General features: G+C 48.7%; 2 protein-coding genes across 5 annotated transcripts in view; both read left to right on the top strand.

Annotated features, from left to right (window-relative positions):
* The window catches only part of IGDCC4 (immunoglobulin superfamily DCC subclass member 4), an 85,330-nt gene extending 75,513 nt beyond the window's left edge, over positions 1-9,817 (top strand). For 2 of the 4 annotated variants that reach the window (XM_063169971.1, XM_063169970.1), the window contains exons 19-20: positions 5,125-5,289; positions 6,873-9,817. In XM_063169971.1, coding sequence (XP_063026041.1) covers positions 5,125-5,289; positions 6,873-7,400 — 693 coding nt within the window. In that variant the 3' untranslated portion in view covers positions 7,401-9,817. The remainder of the gene's footprint in view (positions 1-5,124; positions 5,290-6,872) is intronic. The other 2 variants (XR_010029665.1, XM_063169972.1) reach the window with 2 other exon arrangements.
* A 5,401-nt stretch (positions 9,818-15,218) lies between these two features.
* Positions 15,219-15,645, top strand: part of IGDCC3 (immunoglobulin superfamily DCC subclass member 3) — a 94,683-nt gene continuing 94,256 nt past the window's right edge. The window contains exon 1 of the mRNA XM_063169969.1: positions 15,219-15,313. Within this exon, the coding sequence (XP_063026039.1) occupies positions 15,247-15,313 (67 nt within the window). The 5' untranslated portion in view covers positions 15,219-15,246. The remainder of the gene's footprint in view (positions 15,314-15,645) is intronic.

The raw sequence follows: 15,645 nt of genomic DNA, 5'->3' as shown, positions 1-15,645 counted from the left end.
CTCAGATCCATGGCTGGAGTGGTGCACACGTGCCTGGTGCCCACAGTGGATGTAAACCAAGTCAGGAGCAGTTGTGAGTGTTTGCATCTCCCTGCTTGTACACAAAATGCCTCTAGTCGAGGCTGTGGAGTGGGTGGGGGTGTCCTGTGTGCTGCAAATAGCTTCCCCCAGCATCCATTAAAGCTGGAAAGCCCCAGGGACCCTGCCTGGAACAGAGTGTTGTGGGAGCTTTGCACCCTGCAGTGACCAGCTGCCTTTGTTGCCTTCTCTTTTCTTCTCTCATGCTGTGTGAAGTTGGGGCTGTGAAAATCCATGGCAAGGAATGCAAGAGAGCCACAGGAAAGAGAAAATCATTGTGGAAGGAAATTCCTGTCCAGCCTGGCAAGGGGAAGCTCCCCAGGGTGTTCTAGGTTGGATACTATGACTTGCAGTTCTATTCACTGAAGAGAGGGAGTGAGAACTGCCTGAAGAGTCCCTTTTGTTTGGCAGCATATCATGTCACCACAGAGCTGGGGATGTTGGCTGGGGCAGACCCTTGGGCTGAGGCTGCTGGCACTGCGGGGCAGATTTGTGTAGCTGTGACCTCCAGTTGTCTGCTTGTCCCTCTGTCCTCAGGTTATGCTCCTGAAACCTGGTTTGTGTTTGCTGGCTGGCACTTGCATTGGCTGCTCTGGGCCTGCAGGCTGTTCCCAGGCTGACTCATTACTTACCATTCCATGGATTATTCTTTTTTTTTTTTTATTCTTGTGGCAGCCTGAGGTTCCAGCAGAGGTTGGATGCTCCATGTTAGATAGACACAAAGAAGGGACTGTCCCCATGCCCTGGAGTCAGAAGTGAGTGAATGTCATTTTACAGGTGTGGGGACTGGAGAACAGACTGAGGGCCAGAAGTCTTAGCTGATTCCTGCAAAAAATTGTGAGTAAGGGTGGTGAGATGTCCCTTTGGTCATTTTCAGGTCAAGATCAAAAAACGTTTTTCAGGTTCCTTCAAATGTAGGACTGTGATTCTTCTTGAGCTGTTACACATAGTGCTGGAGGTGCAGGATGGTGCAAGTGGTGCAAGTGGAAGGTGGGACAGTCCCAAAGGAACCTCCTGGGCCCCCTATCCCTGCCTGCAGGACAGCAGGGTGCTACTGCAGTCAAGATGTCAGCATGGAACCCCTCTGGATGCTCACAGCTCCATTAGTACAGTTGGCCATTCAGTGGTTCATTTTCCTTCTTTTATGTGTTTCTAGTGGTCACAGACAAGGATTTCCAAATACACTGCCAAGTGATTTTCCTCCATTACTCTCATCCCCTTGCAAGCAGCCCCCAGACTGATGCCCTCAGTAGCCCTGTTACAAATGACACAGTCGTGCACGGGCTGTGGTGATGCAGCCTTGTCTCCTCTGACAGATGGACTGAGGATGATAAAATGGCTCTGCTCCAGACATCTCTGTCACTGCTGCTTGTGGGCCAAGCAATTTAAAGGGTGGGGGAGAATGTTAAAAAGCATCTGCTTTCCATGCAAGACTTCAGCTTTTCATTGAATGAAGCCAAACCCAAGCATTTTGGTTTGGAAATGTTTGCTGTTGTCGTTCTTGTGAGCTGGAGCCTTCCTTGCTTGCAGCCCTTCTCCTTCCCTGTGGGCCTCCTTCCCACAGGACTGTGTTTCCCACGAAGCATCCCCACGACTGGGAGAGCAGAAGCTGTAACACATCAGGGAACTTGGATCTACCCGGCTTGTTTGTCATTTTCATGTTGAAATTTTTCTGCATGGAAAAGAAGTCCCAATGTTTTCTGAGAAGCTTCAGACGAGAGCTGTGCTCCTGGTGACAGCGAGCAGAGACTCCTTTATCTGCTGGCAGAGCTCTGTGTGTGTAGCATCCCAGATGCAGGCAGGGCTGTCGCTGTGTTTGTGTGACACGGAGCTTTCCCACTCCCACCCACTGCTGCTCAGCAATGAGCCCTTCCTCTCTGCTGCACCACTCTCAAAAGCTGGGCACATTGAAACATCCTCAGCCTCGTTTTGCACAGGGCTTCAAGCTACTTTAAATAACCATCCTAAAAAAACAGGGAAGGTTTTGAGTTGAACTTTTGCTGTGTGTTCATTCTCAGCTCATATATTTGCATGAAATCATGACTTGTGACTGAGAAGGTAACACAATCTAGGCACATTTTTACCAGTTGGAGTTTCTATAAAAAGGCTAAAATGAAAAGGCTTGTTTGCTTTGATAAGGATTTAGCTGTAATGGAAATGTCTTTTATTGGAAGATGTTTTTATTAGTTTTCATTCTTGTGTTTGCAGTGAAGTGACAAAGAGATTCTTCCCTCTTTATATTAGTATTAGACTGACACTCCTTGCTCCTTGCCTTCATTACTGTGTTGTAAAAACCAAGACAATATTTCCTTTCTTAAGCCACCCACTATCTCCCCTTGAGTAAAAAGAAATAGTATCATTTATTACACCAAAAAATGCTGCTTAAAAAAGCAGTGAAGCTTTCAGGCACACAACATTTCTTCAGGTCTGTGATGAAAACAGTCCTAGAGTTAATTGCTGCTGCCCAATCTTAGAGGCTAAGGCCCAAGAGGGATTTGTCTTTTGCTGGTTTTTTTCCCCCTCTCAAACATAATGTGCTCGAACAACATGTGGGACACAGGCCATGTTGTGTGGCTGATGGTTTTTTCTGTTTGTTGAAAGTTGCAAACTGGTACAAAACAAGTTTGTTCTTCATTGCAGCCAATTTCAGCCAGAGCTGAACAGGCTGTTCCCAGAGTCATCAAAACCTATGTAAACATGGCAGATTGACATTTCCGCTAACAGATGGTCCATGGGGGATTGCAGTAGAGCTGCCTGTTTCTCTCCACGTTTTTTGGTATTCACAAGATGCCTGCAAGAAGGTTTTCAAGCTTGCTCTGTGTGTGTGTCTGCGTATGATGCTCAGATCTCTCTGATGGCAAATATGCATGCAGGCATCTCTAACAGGACACACATTTGGTGCATGTGTGCAGATTTGTGTAGGTTCAGTGCTGAAATTTCCAGGCACTATTTGCTCAGTAACGTATGTTCCTTGGAAGAGGCACAGAAGCCATCAGTCAGGGATGTAGCTGCAGAAAGCCTTTCAGATGGCAGCAGAAGCAAATTGAACACGCTCCTTGAGCACTGGCATGTGGAGATATTCCTTATTGTGAGCTCTCTGTGATCGCTTGGTTGATTCTCGCTATTAAAGCGTAGTTTAATGATTGTCCACTTAGAAACAGAGCAATTAGGGAAGGCTTTTGGCTCAGAATATATTGTTGAGGATTGCAGAGAGAGAAATAGAAAAGATGCTGCCTCAAGCAGCCACATCTAAATTAGCAAATGTTTGATAGCCACAGTGCAGAGCTTGGACATCACTGTTCTGCAGGGTGTTGGCATATCAATGAGCCTTTCACTATTTGTTTGCTAAAAATTTGCTCCTGAGGCAGCAGCAAAGCTCCTGTGACTTGGGGGTGGTGCTGGGATGTAACATGGCTCTGCCTCCCGCAAGGTGTTGAGCCATTTGGGTGCCTGAGTGAGGGTAGACAGAGGGCTTGGGAGCAGCTCTGGCCACCCTTCAGCACATACACAAATGTCCTTCTGCCAGCCCTGGCAGCACGAGGTAGCATTTGCTTCTTGCTAAATAGCTGACTTAGGAATGCCTGGCTCAGATACAACATCTGGTGGTGTATTTCTACCTAATTTTCAGCCAGATGGACCGAGGCACAAGGAGGTCAAATGACTCACCCAAGGTCAGGCTGATGTCAGAAATCTCCTCGCTGTCTCAGCTGGACTCACGCTACGTTGGTGGTTGTTGGAATAGATTTGGCCTAAGGAGCAGCCACAAATGAAGAGCAGGAGCCTGGGCTTCTGCTGGCAGTGAGCAATAGAGGGTCAGTGGGTTTCAATAGATTTATAGATGTTCAGGATATCTTCACCCTACACAGCCATCATGCTCACATCACCAGTATTCTGTGTGCATGTGTGCAGTCGCTGTTGTCAGGTAAGGATTTTCTCCTCTGCATCAGCCTCTCTTGTTACCCACACATCTGTGGAACAAGGCCAGAGATAATGGGCCAGTATGGTCCTTAAATCTGAGTTGTGTGTTTACGTGTATATGTATGTGAGTACTAGCAAGGCTCAGCTCAGGTACATGCAGGACAGCCCAATAAAATCAAAACCTGGAAAGAAAATACTTTTCTGCCTGTGAACTAATAGTCTGAGCTGTTAAATAACTTCAGCTCTTAAAGACACACATTTCCCATACACAGAGGTGTGCATTCAACAGTTTATTGCAAGGGGAAGCTGAAAGAACCCAGAACAAATTGCGTTCAGCCCATATAATTTAATTAGATCTACAAACAAGGTAACACTGGTTGCCCAGGGGATTTAAAGCTGAGCAAAGAATTGCTTGGTGGTCTGTTGTAAAAAAAGAAAATTAAAAAAAATTAAAGCCCCCAGTTTTGTGCCTCTGTATTGATGAGGAATGGCAGAGTGTTTTCCCAAGTCCTGGCTTGGAGCAGGACTCTTGTCTGGACTGCAGAGCGAGCGGTTTAGCAGAATGTCCAGCAGAATGTCCAGCAGAATGTCCAGCTCCTGCTGGAGCACACAGGGCACTGCCCACGGCTGAGGGTCCTCCTTTGTGCTGTGGAGCATGGCTCCTGCCAAAGCAAGGACTGTGGTTCTCAGCTCCAGATTTCCCTGTCCTTTTCCAGCTCTGTGGTATTTCTCAGTAGGCTTGTTCTGCTCTGGGCTGTTGCAGCTTTGCAGGGAGTTGATTTCAGTGGACCTCTAAATGATGTCTGTGCCATGATTTACCCGCTGGCCTCTCAATTTGAGAATCAGTGGAAAGCCCCTTATGCAACCAGTTGTGAACCATCTGGCATCTTTTATCCCTGTGCTCTGCATCAGCCCATGTAACAGCAGTAAAGCCAGTTCTAAGGCAGGGAGTGTGTGAGTCCATTGCCGAGCACTTTTATTTTGATGCTATCAGAAATGTCCCCCACATTTATGGTATTTTCACAACTTGCACTTTCCTTTTTCAAGCTGCTTCTCATTTCACATGTATGAGGATAAGAATCTATCTGTGACAACTGCATCTTTTCTCCTGCCACTTTTCTCCTGCAGTCTTCATGGAATAAATCAACCAACCAGGCCTGGACAAACAGCATCACCAGATATGGGGACACCATCACCAAAGAGCCTCTCTCTGCTATCAATGGGTCACTGAAGCTCCCCTCCAGCATGGGGCAGAAGCTTCTCTTACAAGCCCTGGTTTATGATGCTGTGATGGTGGGTTTCTTTGCTGCTTTGTTCACTTGTGGGTTCTCATGTGGGTTTTCCATTTATGTTCTCCATCTCCCTTTCTCCTTTTTGCAGCCCCTTTCTGTGGGCTTGTTGGTCTGGTGATGGCCAGGTGGGGTCAGAAGCTTGGTTGTCAGCAGGGTTGTGGCAGTTCTGGTTCCTGAGGACCTGGTGCCAGGCACCAGCAATCTGCTTGGAGTCTTTGCTGTGGCTGTGCAGCAATCAGCCTGAGTGAGTTAGAAGCTGCAGTGCTCAGCACAGTCATTAAGATCTACAGCATGCTTTCCTGACAGAGGGATTGTGTTTTTGGCTGTAAAAGTAGGCAAAGATCAAGGGTTGATTTAAGCTCCCTTCTCCAGATAGGGCAGAGCAATTTTCACTGCACTTTTGTTCTGGGAGGAAATCCTATTTCTGATATTGCATCACTGGAATAAAGATGCACTCCTGTGTTTGGGAGAGTGTACATCTGTGTAACTGTCTTAGCAAAGCAAGCTGACACCTGTTCAGACTGACTGTACCAGAAGATTTCTTTGGTTATTCTTTGAAAAAGTTCATTCCTCCTCCCCAGCAAATACTTCTAAAGTAGCCTACCTATGTTTCCTTCCTAGGCAGTGGTGTGAAAATCAATTATACACAGGATGTAATTAACATTGTGGATAGAGTTAAGACAATGTTTTACAGCCCAATTACAGGGCAGCATTTACAGCACAGCTTACCCATCAGAGTTTGTCAACAAAAGAGAAAAGTGTTAAAATATGTAAATGATGCTCAAAGTTGGCTTCAACAGAAAGCGCAAATTACACGTGGGATATCACTTCCATACTCTGAATTGTCTTCTTGCTGCTACATCACACTCAGCCCAGAATCCGAGCGTTGATTGCCTAGAGAACTCTTTGTGAGCTTCTGCAATAATTTGTCTGGTAAATTATTGAGTGATAATCTCACAAAATGACCTGCTTGTCAGCCAGATTTGTGGAGATCTGTAGCCTGCACTCCACTTAAGCACTGCGGAGCAGAACTTATTGTTTTCTTTCTGAATTTAAAATGCTTGAATTTACACATACTTTTGTAGGCTGTGACCAGGGCTTTAACAAACACACACTTTGTGATATGTAGCCAAAATTAAATGAGGAAAGTAAAGGGAGCCCCCTGATCCATCTCAGAAGCCAGTTTCCTACAGTGCTGCCCGCTCAGCCTCTAGCAATCTGGCCCTTAATATGGAAACAGACTGGTGAGATTTGAAAATTGTGGTCTTTGACAGAGGCTTGGAGAAATGGTTGCTCCAGCCTGCCAAGAAACTCTGAGCAAATCACTTCTCTCCTTTGGGACTTGCTTTCTCAAACGTAAAATAGAAATAATGATCCTGAGGTGATTTGAGTTGCTTCTTAAGACCTAAGCTCTGAGAAACATATAAAGATAATGCTTAATAGAGGCATATGTACATCCCATTGCACTCAGTGGGATTAAAAATAAATAAATTTTAGTGCTTGGTTTGACCACAGCCTCAATTATCTGAATTTCACTTACTTTACCTTTTTTTTTGTTTTAATTTCTCTCCTGTTTGATAACAGAATGAAGCAAAGAAAAGCCACCTGCCTGCTAGCCTCCACCAAGTAGAAGCAGAGGTCATTGTCCATTCTGATTTTTCAGCCTCTGACAGAGACTACAGTTCCCAGCTGCACACCCTGGAGAGTGAAGAGACAGAAATGGAGGACCAGGAGCCAGAGGAGCTGCCCCCAGCAGAGCTGGCTAATCCCAGCTCCCAGCAGGACACTGGCCAAGTGCTGGTGGGCTGCATGGACAATCTGGAGGCTCAGGCCCAGGCTGAGCTGCTCTGTACCGACACAAAGACTGACAAACCTGAGGCTGTGTGCATCCATGGGCTCACCAATGGCTTCCACAGGCATGGAGAAAGTCTGGGTTTGGAGGAGAGTGGAGATTCAGATTCCACCCAGGAAAGCAGAGGTGACGTGCAGCCAGTCAAGTGCCAGTTGCTTTCCCCGGTGCCTGAGGAGGCCCTGCTCTGTAGTAACTCTGGTTTAACCAGTCCCTCCTCAGCATCTGAGAACATGGCACATGTCCACAATCACAAAGAATGAACTGGTCTGATTTTGATCACAGCAGAGCTGAAGAGAGGAGAGCCTGTTGCTATGAGGTGCGGCCCGCCCTCGGCTGGAGGAGGGCCCCAGCAGGAGCTGGGCAGGTGCAGCATCTCACCAGAGCAGGGCTTGGACCTGTTAGCCCTACAGAGGCCTTTGGGAAGCCAGGTGGGTTGGTGAGGGCCCATCTTCCTCCTGCTGGAGCCAATGAGGAACTGGGTGTTGGTGGGAGCAGGACTGAGCCATCTGCCAAAGTGTGAGTGGAACCACGATGGAGCAGAGCCTTCTGCACCAGGCTGGGGCTGGCACTTCACCATAGCCCTCGAGGGGACTGGCAGGACGTGACTACTGACTGCCTGGCAGCGTGGGATGAGTTCTGGCACAGGAGTCCCAGGAGCGGGTGGAAGCCCCAGAAACAAAGGCAGTGAGCTGTAAGCACCAGCCTTTTCTGCCCTCCCGTGGTTAGAAGGATTACCAGGCTCTCTGTGTGTGCTACCACAGTAACTACTACTACTAGCAGGCTGATGTAGTGGCCTTTTATTACACACTCTACGAGTGCCTCTAACAACTTGTACTATATAGAACCTTCTGCAGCGTCTGGGTCTTTTCACCAGCCTGGGCTTTGTTTTATGTAGGTTCTTGTACCTAATATTTTAGGTACACATCTGTCCTTTTAATGTACAACATGTATTTTTATTTCCTTGGAACATCTTTATATTATTTAATTTTATAAAGTGGAATAGTGTGTGGTATAGAGTAGCATTTTTACTACTTCTCTCTTTCTTTATTTTTTCCTCCCTAACAACACAACTACCTCATGTCTGTTGGAGAAAAAAAAAAGCAGTAGATCTACTCATTTGTTATAGTCCATTATAGGTTTTAACTTATTCTTATACTGCCTTTTTCTAAAGAATATGTTTGCACTGGTTGTTGACTCTTCTTTAACACGTAGTGCTGCAGATCTGATGTCTCTTGCTTTGTTTCTTGACACCTTCCCTACAGCCAGAGAGTTGGATTGTGTCTCTCTGTAGGACTGTGTTTTGCAGCAGCTGCCAAAGGAGACTGCTTTAGCTGGCAGGATGTCGATCCATCTTTCCTCAACAAGCTTATACTAACAAATAGAAAGAAGAACCAGCAATTGCAAAAGTAACTTGTGATACTGGGGCCATGTATTTATTTTCTCTTTTTTTGGGTGCCCGTGTGGAGACATCTCAGATGGTTTTGATTTACAGAAAGCAGCACTCAGCCTTCTGTAAGCAGTGGACTTGCTGAAAGCTTTGGATGACCAAGTGAAATTTTCCAGTCACTTCTGATAGTCCTGGCCAAAGTGCATTTGGATGGTTTTTTGAAGAGCAGAGCACCACCAGAGCTTTAAAATGAAATCTTTGGTCTCATACCAGTCAGTCTGGTTTGAAAATCATCCCGTGACTCTTCTGCTGATGCTGTTTGCTTACTGCTGACATTTCTCTCAGCCTGGCCTTGCTAGGGGTGGACTTTTCTCTACTATTTTAAGCTGGTCTCTGTCCTGCTCCAGGCTTGAAGGGTTTGACTGCGAATGCTACAAGATTGGACCAGCTGCTTGGAGTTAACAAGGATCGGTAATTCTGTTCATGAGTGTTTGGTGAATGTTCTGCCTTCCTGGAGGATTCAGATATCTCACCATTTGTTTAAAGAGTGAAGGAAAAGATGCCTACCTTCCTCTTTTCTTACTAAAATTTTCCCCAGGGTATATGGGGAAACTATGTGCCAACTTGAGATTCCTGTCAAAGACGTTGGATTTTGTTTTTCCTGGTGATGACTGGATGGAGGTACCACTGCTTGCAGCATGGAGAACCTCACTTCACCAGCACCCTGCAACTCTTTTACCTCCAGCTTTTCAGCAAATGAGAACCTCCAAGCCTCCCTGTACTGTGATGGGAAGGATATCGGAGCTTCCACTTCTCCCCAGATGGCAGCATCTCCTCCCAGTATGACACACTGTTCTGGTAACCAGCTGTATTTCCAGTCATTGTGATTGCTCTGTTTCTCCAGCTTGGTGTCTTGAGGAGTCTCATAAATGCTGTTCCATGCTGTGACTAGCCATGACTCTGGAATGCTGTGGGACAGAGACTGGAGATCAGTGCCAATGAGCAGGTGAAGGAAGGAGTTTGTGTGTGTGCAACTGGAGTGAGGAAAAGGCAAGGAAACATAACTGGGCAGAGGAAGTGTGTAAATAACCTCCAGAAGCCACTGCCACAAGCCTTTGAAACTCATGACTTAGCAGGGTTACAGATAAGCAGTGAAGTGTTATTGCAGGCAATCAGGGCAATTGACAGTTCCCTGGGAGCGGATATAGCCGCAGAGGTACAAACCCCCAGCTGGGCAGAGCGGGGCACATTGTGCAGGTGCCCTCAGGTCCCAGTTCCATGAAGAGCCCTGGCCCTGCACAAGCCCCGCTGCCATTGCCACTTTCCATCCAGAGGCATGGAAGGGGATGGAGCTGATGTAGGAGTGTGCCACAGTTTTGGGGGCACTGCCTTGTACATGCACCCCCTGCTTTGCCTGTAGAGCCTTCAGCAGCCCTGAGCTGCCTGGGAGCTGTCCCTGCCTGTCACTGCAGCCCACGCAGCAGGGGCACCATTGCCCTGGATCACTTTGGGCCAACCACCAAACCACCACAGCAATTACAGAGAGCTTCGGGGAGATGCAGCAGACCACAAACAATTTTGTTTATGTGTCCCCAAAGCACTTTTGTCACCTTATGCTGAGGCTTGTTCTGATCTCATAACACTTCACCAAACTGTACCAGGGTGTGAAGCTGGCAGTGTTTGGCTGTCCAAGAACTGTGGTGGCCATAGGCTGGTAGGCCAGACCTGAGTTGCAGAAATCCAGATAGTTTCCTTGGAGCCAAGAGGTCACCACTGACCAGCAGCACCAAAGCTGTCCCTGGATGAACACACATCCACACAGAGTGCTGGGTGTCCTTGTCCAGCTCAGCTGTGCCCCAGGTCTCCCCTGCCCTGAACGTGCAGGGACCTTTCAGTCTCAGCTGGAAGTGAATCGAAGAAGACACATAATACACATTTGATGTGTAAAGCTGAAACAACCAGTGCATATATTTTTTTATCATGAAATAAGTAGCTTTCGTGCAGATTTCTCACAGGCACACAAACTGTTGATACCTTTAATTACCCATCGTGCTTAATATCTCTTCTTGTACCCCAGGCTCCTTTCTCCATTTTCTTCCTTTCAGTAACACTAAAGATTATTGCTGTTCAAATTTTTTGCTGGTGTATATTGTTTTACATTGTTAAAATGTCAGGTTTGTCTCACTGGCATAATTTTCTAGTATTAATGTTACTGTTTGGCAACACAACTGTATATTCCCCCTGCTGCTGTGAGAGTCACAATTCTCATCCTTTTATTTCTTTTCATTTCTTGTTATGTGAAACATGCAACTCAGATAAAAACATCTATCAGCTTTTTGTTGACTTGATTTCTTACTTAACAGGCAGCAAAGTTCTGGTTTAAATAGTTCTAATGAGATAACTTCTAATTTAGAGTTTGAGAATTCTTTTTCATTACTAGATAACAATCAGCCCATGAAATATTGCTGTGTAAGAAAACAACCATTTTACTAGAACACTGTTTATGGTTTTGATCTCATTAGTAATAGGTGTTTTGAAGGAATCATTGTGTCTTTTCTAATCAATACTTTTGTTAGGAAGGAAGTGTTTAACCAGCAGAAATCTACCATCTACTTCTGTTACTGTATTCCCTTGCTTGTATTTTCAAGTTAAATTTCATTTTCTGCACCGTGCAGAAAGATGTGTGACCAGAACTTGATCTTGTTTGAAGGTTGTGTCTGTGTTTGGTTCCATACTGTACTTTATTATAACTTTCTTTCTTCAGAGACTGTTCTTACTCCACAAATACTCTTTAGTGTTAAAGTGTAAGACATTGTCCTTATATTCCTTAACTAATGGGTTATTAATAAAATGTTTTTTAAAAAGAGTGGAATTTTACTCACAATTAAGTCTGTTCCAGCTGTGTGAGGCTGTACCTCGCTGGCAGAAGCAGTGGTGGGAGCAGAATGCAGGATTCATGCTCACACCACTTCAGGACAGAGCTCATCACCGTGAAGGTTGGTATTGTGAGATGATAGTGGTACCTGGTTCCTTAGGGATTCTTCTGGAATTTCAGACATGAGCAGAGTTTGGATTCATTCAGCATTTCTGGATGCTTGCTCCTTCCTCAGGTTTGAACTGATTCCTATAGGAAAAAATATTTGTCCAGTTTCATGCTTCATCTTGCTGGGAATTTTTTAATGGTGAAAATAAGCAGGGGCATCTAGCAATGAGTGATGAGAGTTCTCTTGGGTGGCACAATGGACTGAGCACTTGGTGGCTTGTGTCCAGCAGGATTGGTGAGAGGATACCTGCCAGTGCCCAAGGACACACTATTAAGCCTCCCGTGCATCTCCCTTCTTCCTGGGATGTGTTCCCTACTTCAGTACATAGTTTCCATTATTACTTTATGCTGCCACGACTACAGAGCCATAAAATCTCATTTTATCTGCATTACAGAGGTAATAAATCTGCACTTAGCACAGTGTTCTCTGATAGTGGTTAAAGGGAACTCTGTCAGACTGTGTAACTCTGATGAGTCTTTCTCCTAATGATAGGTAACCCCACAAACGAGCAAGGAAGGACCTTGGAGGGGTGATGGGTGACTGCAAATCACTCTTCCAGCTCCCAGTTCACAGGATGCTGATTGGAGGCTGCTGAGAGGAGCCACGGTGGGATGGAATGGAGGACAGAGATGGACGGACACGGCAGTTACAGGAGAGAAGCGAAGAGAAAAGTGTCAGGTTTCGTTTCTTTCTCTTCCCAACCTTTGTCACCCTGACACACTGTGTAAGGATGCAGCTGGAAATACACTGCAGTGGGCTTGGGTTTCTCCTGGTCTCAGGTAATTCAGGGAGTTACAATTGCCAGTGCAGTGTGTGGCCCAGCTCAGCCCTCTGGAACGTGGCACAACCCAAGACAATGGGCTGTGTGATGCAGTGAGGTGGCCAGGACTGCTTCACAGATTCTCAACAGACACAGAGAAAACAGTTTTTGCTGCTTCCAGAAGCAGGACCCGGGGTGGTTCCACCACTGCTGGCATGGCTCTGGGCTCAGTGCCTCAAGGTGGGTGCCACAATTTTAGCTCCCACTCCTCTTTGCTCACTGACCATGAAGCAGATGCTAAAACCTGCATGTACGTATATAAGGGAAAAGCTCCCAGACTGTTAGCAGGCAGGGTAACCACAATTACACATAGAATAATAAATGGAGTGAATTCAGACAAGTTAATCTCCCACTTCATCCACTGAAACTACTAATGGTGTCTTGGGGACCTCAGTTTGCAGTTAATTGGTGTAAATCAGGAGCACGATTGGAGCTGATGGAAATTTGCTGTGCAGGGAGTGAGGGGTGAGTGATGCCCTCAGAGGGCATTGTGGAGAGGGAGGGCAGATGGACAGACAGATTCTGTGCCCCTCAGCAGCAGGGGGGACAGAGGAAACCCTTTGACTGCTCTGCAGGAAAGGGTTTGGAGCCTCGGTTTGGGCTGGACACTGTCCCTCCTGTAGCCCTGCTGCTTTTCCAAAGGCTCCGATTTCTGCTCACAGTGTGATAAGCAAATTCCTGCCTCCAGTACAAAGCAACTTTTCTAATCCCTCATGCTTACAGAGCATAGAAAAACGTGAGTGCTCTGAATTCCTGCTCTTAGGTGGCTCCAAAAGCTCCAAACCTGCCTATTCCCTAAAAGATCTTACGGTTTTATGTAAGTCCTATTGTTTGGAGTAGTGGATGATTTCTGAATGTGCCACCAGCACTGTCACCAGTGTCATTTGCAAGGTGTGAGGGTGAAGCTGGTGATACCCTAAACATGTACCTACCTCCCCCAGCCCCTGAGTCCTGCCAGGGCATTTGGCAGCAAAAGCACACAAAATCTCTGGTTCACAGGAGAAGCAGCCCTGTCAAGCACATTGTGCTCAGCTTCGCTTGGAATTATTAATTCCCACAAGCCATCCTCAGTAATAGCTGCCACAAGTCCATGATGGCTTCAAGCGTTACATAAATGCTGATGGGGCCCCATGGCAGGAGCCAGGGAGTCGGAGCAAGAGCACGGCTGGTGCCAAAAGGTCAGGGACAGCACAGAAATTCAGATGTTACCGAGAGGCTGCTGGAGCCAGAGCAAATTCTTCCCCAGCGAAAGGAGGCTCGCACAGCTCAGCCCTCTGCTAAACGAAGGAAGCTTTAATGTGGAGCAGATGTAGTGACGTCTTCTTTCCTTGTTAGCCGACTCCGACACATTCAGGGCGCACCATCCAGGGGAACCTCACATTGCCCCTCTTCACAAAGGGTTTTTCACCAGATTTCTAGGAATGGTTACAGGGTTTAGTAACCCAGTCCACAAAATCTGGTTTTAGTCTGAAGAAAGAAATTAGTTAGGATTGACTTTTATTTAATTTTAATTCCTTTTTGCCAAGCAAACCACACAACACTGAGCTGTCCTTGCAGAGATGGCTTTTGCTGCTAAAAGTCATTATATAAGTTTTGTTTGTGGAGAACATGGGCCAAGGGACAGGATAGGATCAGTTGGAAGGCAGAAAATACCGGGTGGGCACAGGGGCTGAGAGCCATGTAAGAACATGTTATCGTTATTTCATACCAGGAGGGCAGACAAATTATCCTGCTGTGGCAGGATTTAGGAGCAGACTCATCCCTTACTGGGTCCTTCCTCACTGGGGCACCTTCCAGGGTGAGCAGGCTGGCTCAACACCTGCATTACTGACTCAGGTAAGTCACTTAGGATAGCGTTAAAATCAGGAGCACAGAGGTGGGACAAGCCAGGCGGTTCTGCGTTCCTGCAAGGTTGCCCCAGTGAGGGGAGGCAGGTGATGGGAAGGCCCCTGACGCGTCCCTGAAATCCCTGGAGCTCCGTGAAGGGAGCCCTGGGAAGTGAAAGCGGCGAGGGGAGATGCGTGAGGGGGCTCTGGTGACAGGGAGCGGACACCCTTGAGGGGTCTCTGGTGAGGGAGACACATGAGGGGAGAGCGGTGACGGGAGACTCCTGAAGCAGCTCTGGTGAGGGGAGACCTGTGGGGCTGCCTCAGTGACGGGAGAGCTGTGAGGGGGCACCGGTGACAGGGCTTCGGTGTGAGGGAGCTCCGTGAGGTGGCACTGGTGAGAGCAGCCCTGTGAAGGGAGCCCGTGAAGCGGCACCAGTGAGGGAGAGCCGCGAGTGGGTTCTGAAAGACAGGGCTCCTGTGAAGGGAGAAACGCGAAGGGGCTCTGGTGAGCGAAACACGAGGGGAGATCTGCGAGGCTCGACCCGTGAGTGGGTTTTGAGACGTGCTCTGTGACAGGAGCTCTGTGACGGGAGTGCCGTGAGGGGGCTCCGGTGAAGGCAGACCCACGAGGCTCCCTACACATTCCCCGCGGGTCCCGGGCGCGGAGTGGCCCCTCACGGAGCCGCCCCCGCCCCTCAGCCCGGCCAGCGCTGCCGGCGCCCCGGCGAATGCGCAAGATGGCGCAAGGCGCTGCCCGCCCGCCCCCCGCCCGCCGGCGGCCCCGCTCCCTCAGCGCCGCCCCCCGCCCGCCCGGCGCGGCGGCGTGTTCGCGCCGAGGGCAGCACCGCTGAGAGCCGCTTTTCCCCTTTTTCCCTTTCCTTTTTTTCCCCCCCCTCTCCCGCCCGCCCCACAGCTGGGGGTGGTTCTCGCCTGGCCGCCCTCCCTCCTCCCCTCCCTCCCTCTCTGCCGGCGGGCTGCTCCCTCCCCGTGGGGCGCAGGGAGGCGAGCCCGCCCGCCCGGGATGCCATGGCTCCGCCGGGCTCCGCGCTGCCCGCCTGCCTGCTGGGGCTGCTGCTGCTTGTCTGCCGCGGAGGTAAGAGCCGGGCTGGGCTGGGGGAGCGGGCGGGGGCGCGGACATGGACCTGCCGCCGCCGCGCCCGGCACCGGCGCCTTTCCCCGTGGCCGCTCCGTCCGTTCGTCCTTCCAGCACTCCGCGTCCCCTCATCACCCCTGAGATGGCCAGGGCATTGCTCGTCCCCTTGTCCCTCGCCATCCCCGCCGCCGGTCCCGTTTCCCCTCGCTCGTGCGCGGTCACTCGCAGCCCCGCACTCTGCCCTTCCCCGTGGCTCGGGGCCGCCGCGGGGGCTGACCGGGGCCGAGCAGCTCCGCGTGTGCCCGCAGCGGCGTGGGGGTCCCCGCGGGTCA

The sequence above is a fragment of the Melospiza melodia genome, chromosome 15, assembly GCF_035770615.1.
Source record: "Melospiza melodia melodia isolate bMelMel2 chromosome 15, bMelMel2.pri, whole genome shotgun sequence".
Lineage (NCBI taxonomy): Eukaryota > Metazoa > Chordata > Aves > Passeriformes > Passerellidae > Melospiza > Melospiza melodia.
Note: the sequence above shows the minus strand (reverse complement) of the source record. Positions and strands in the feature narration are given on the sequence as shown.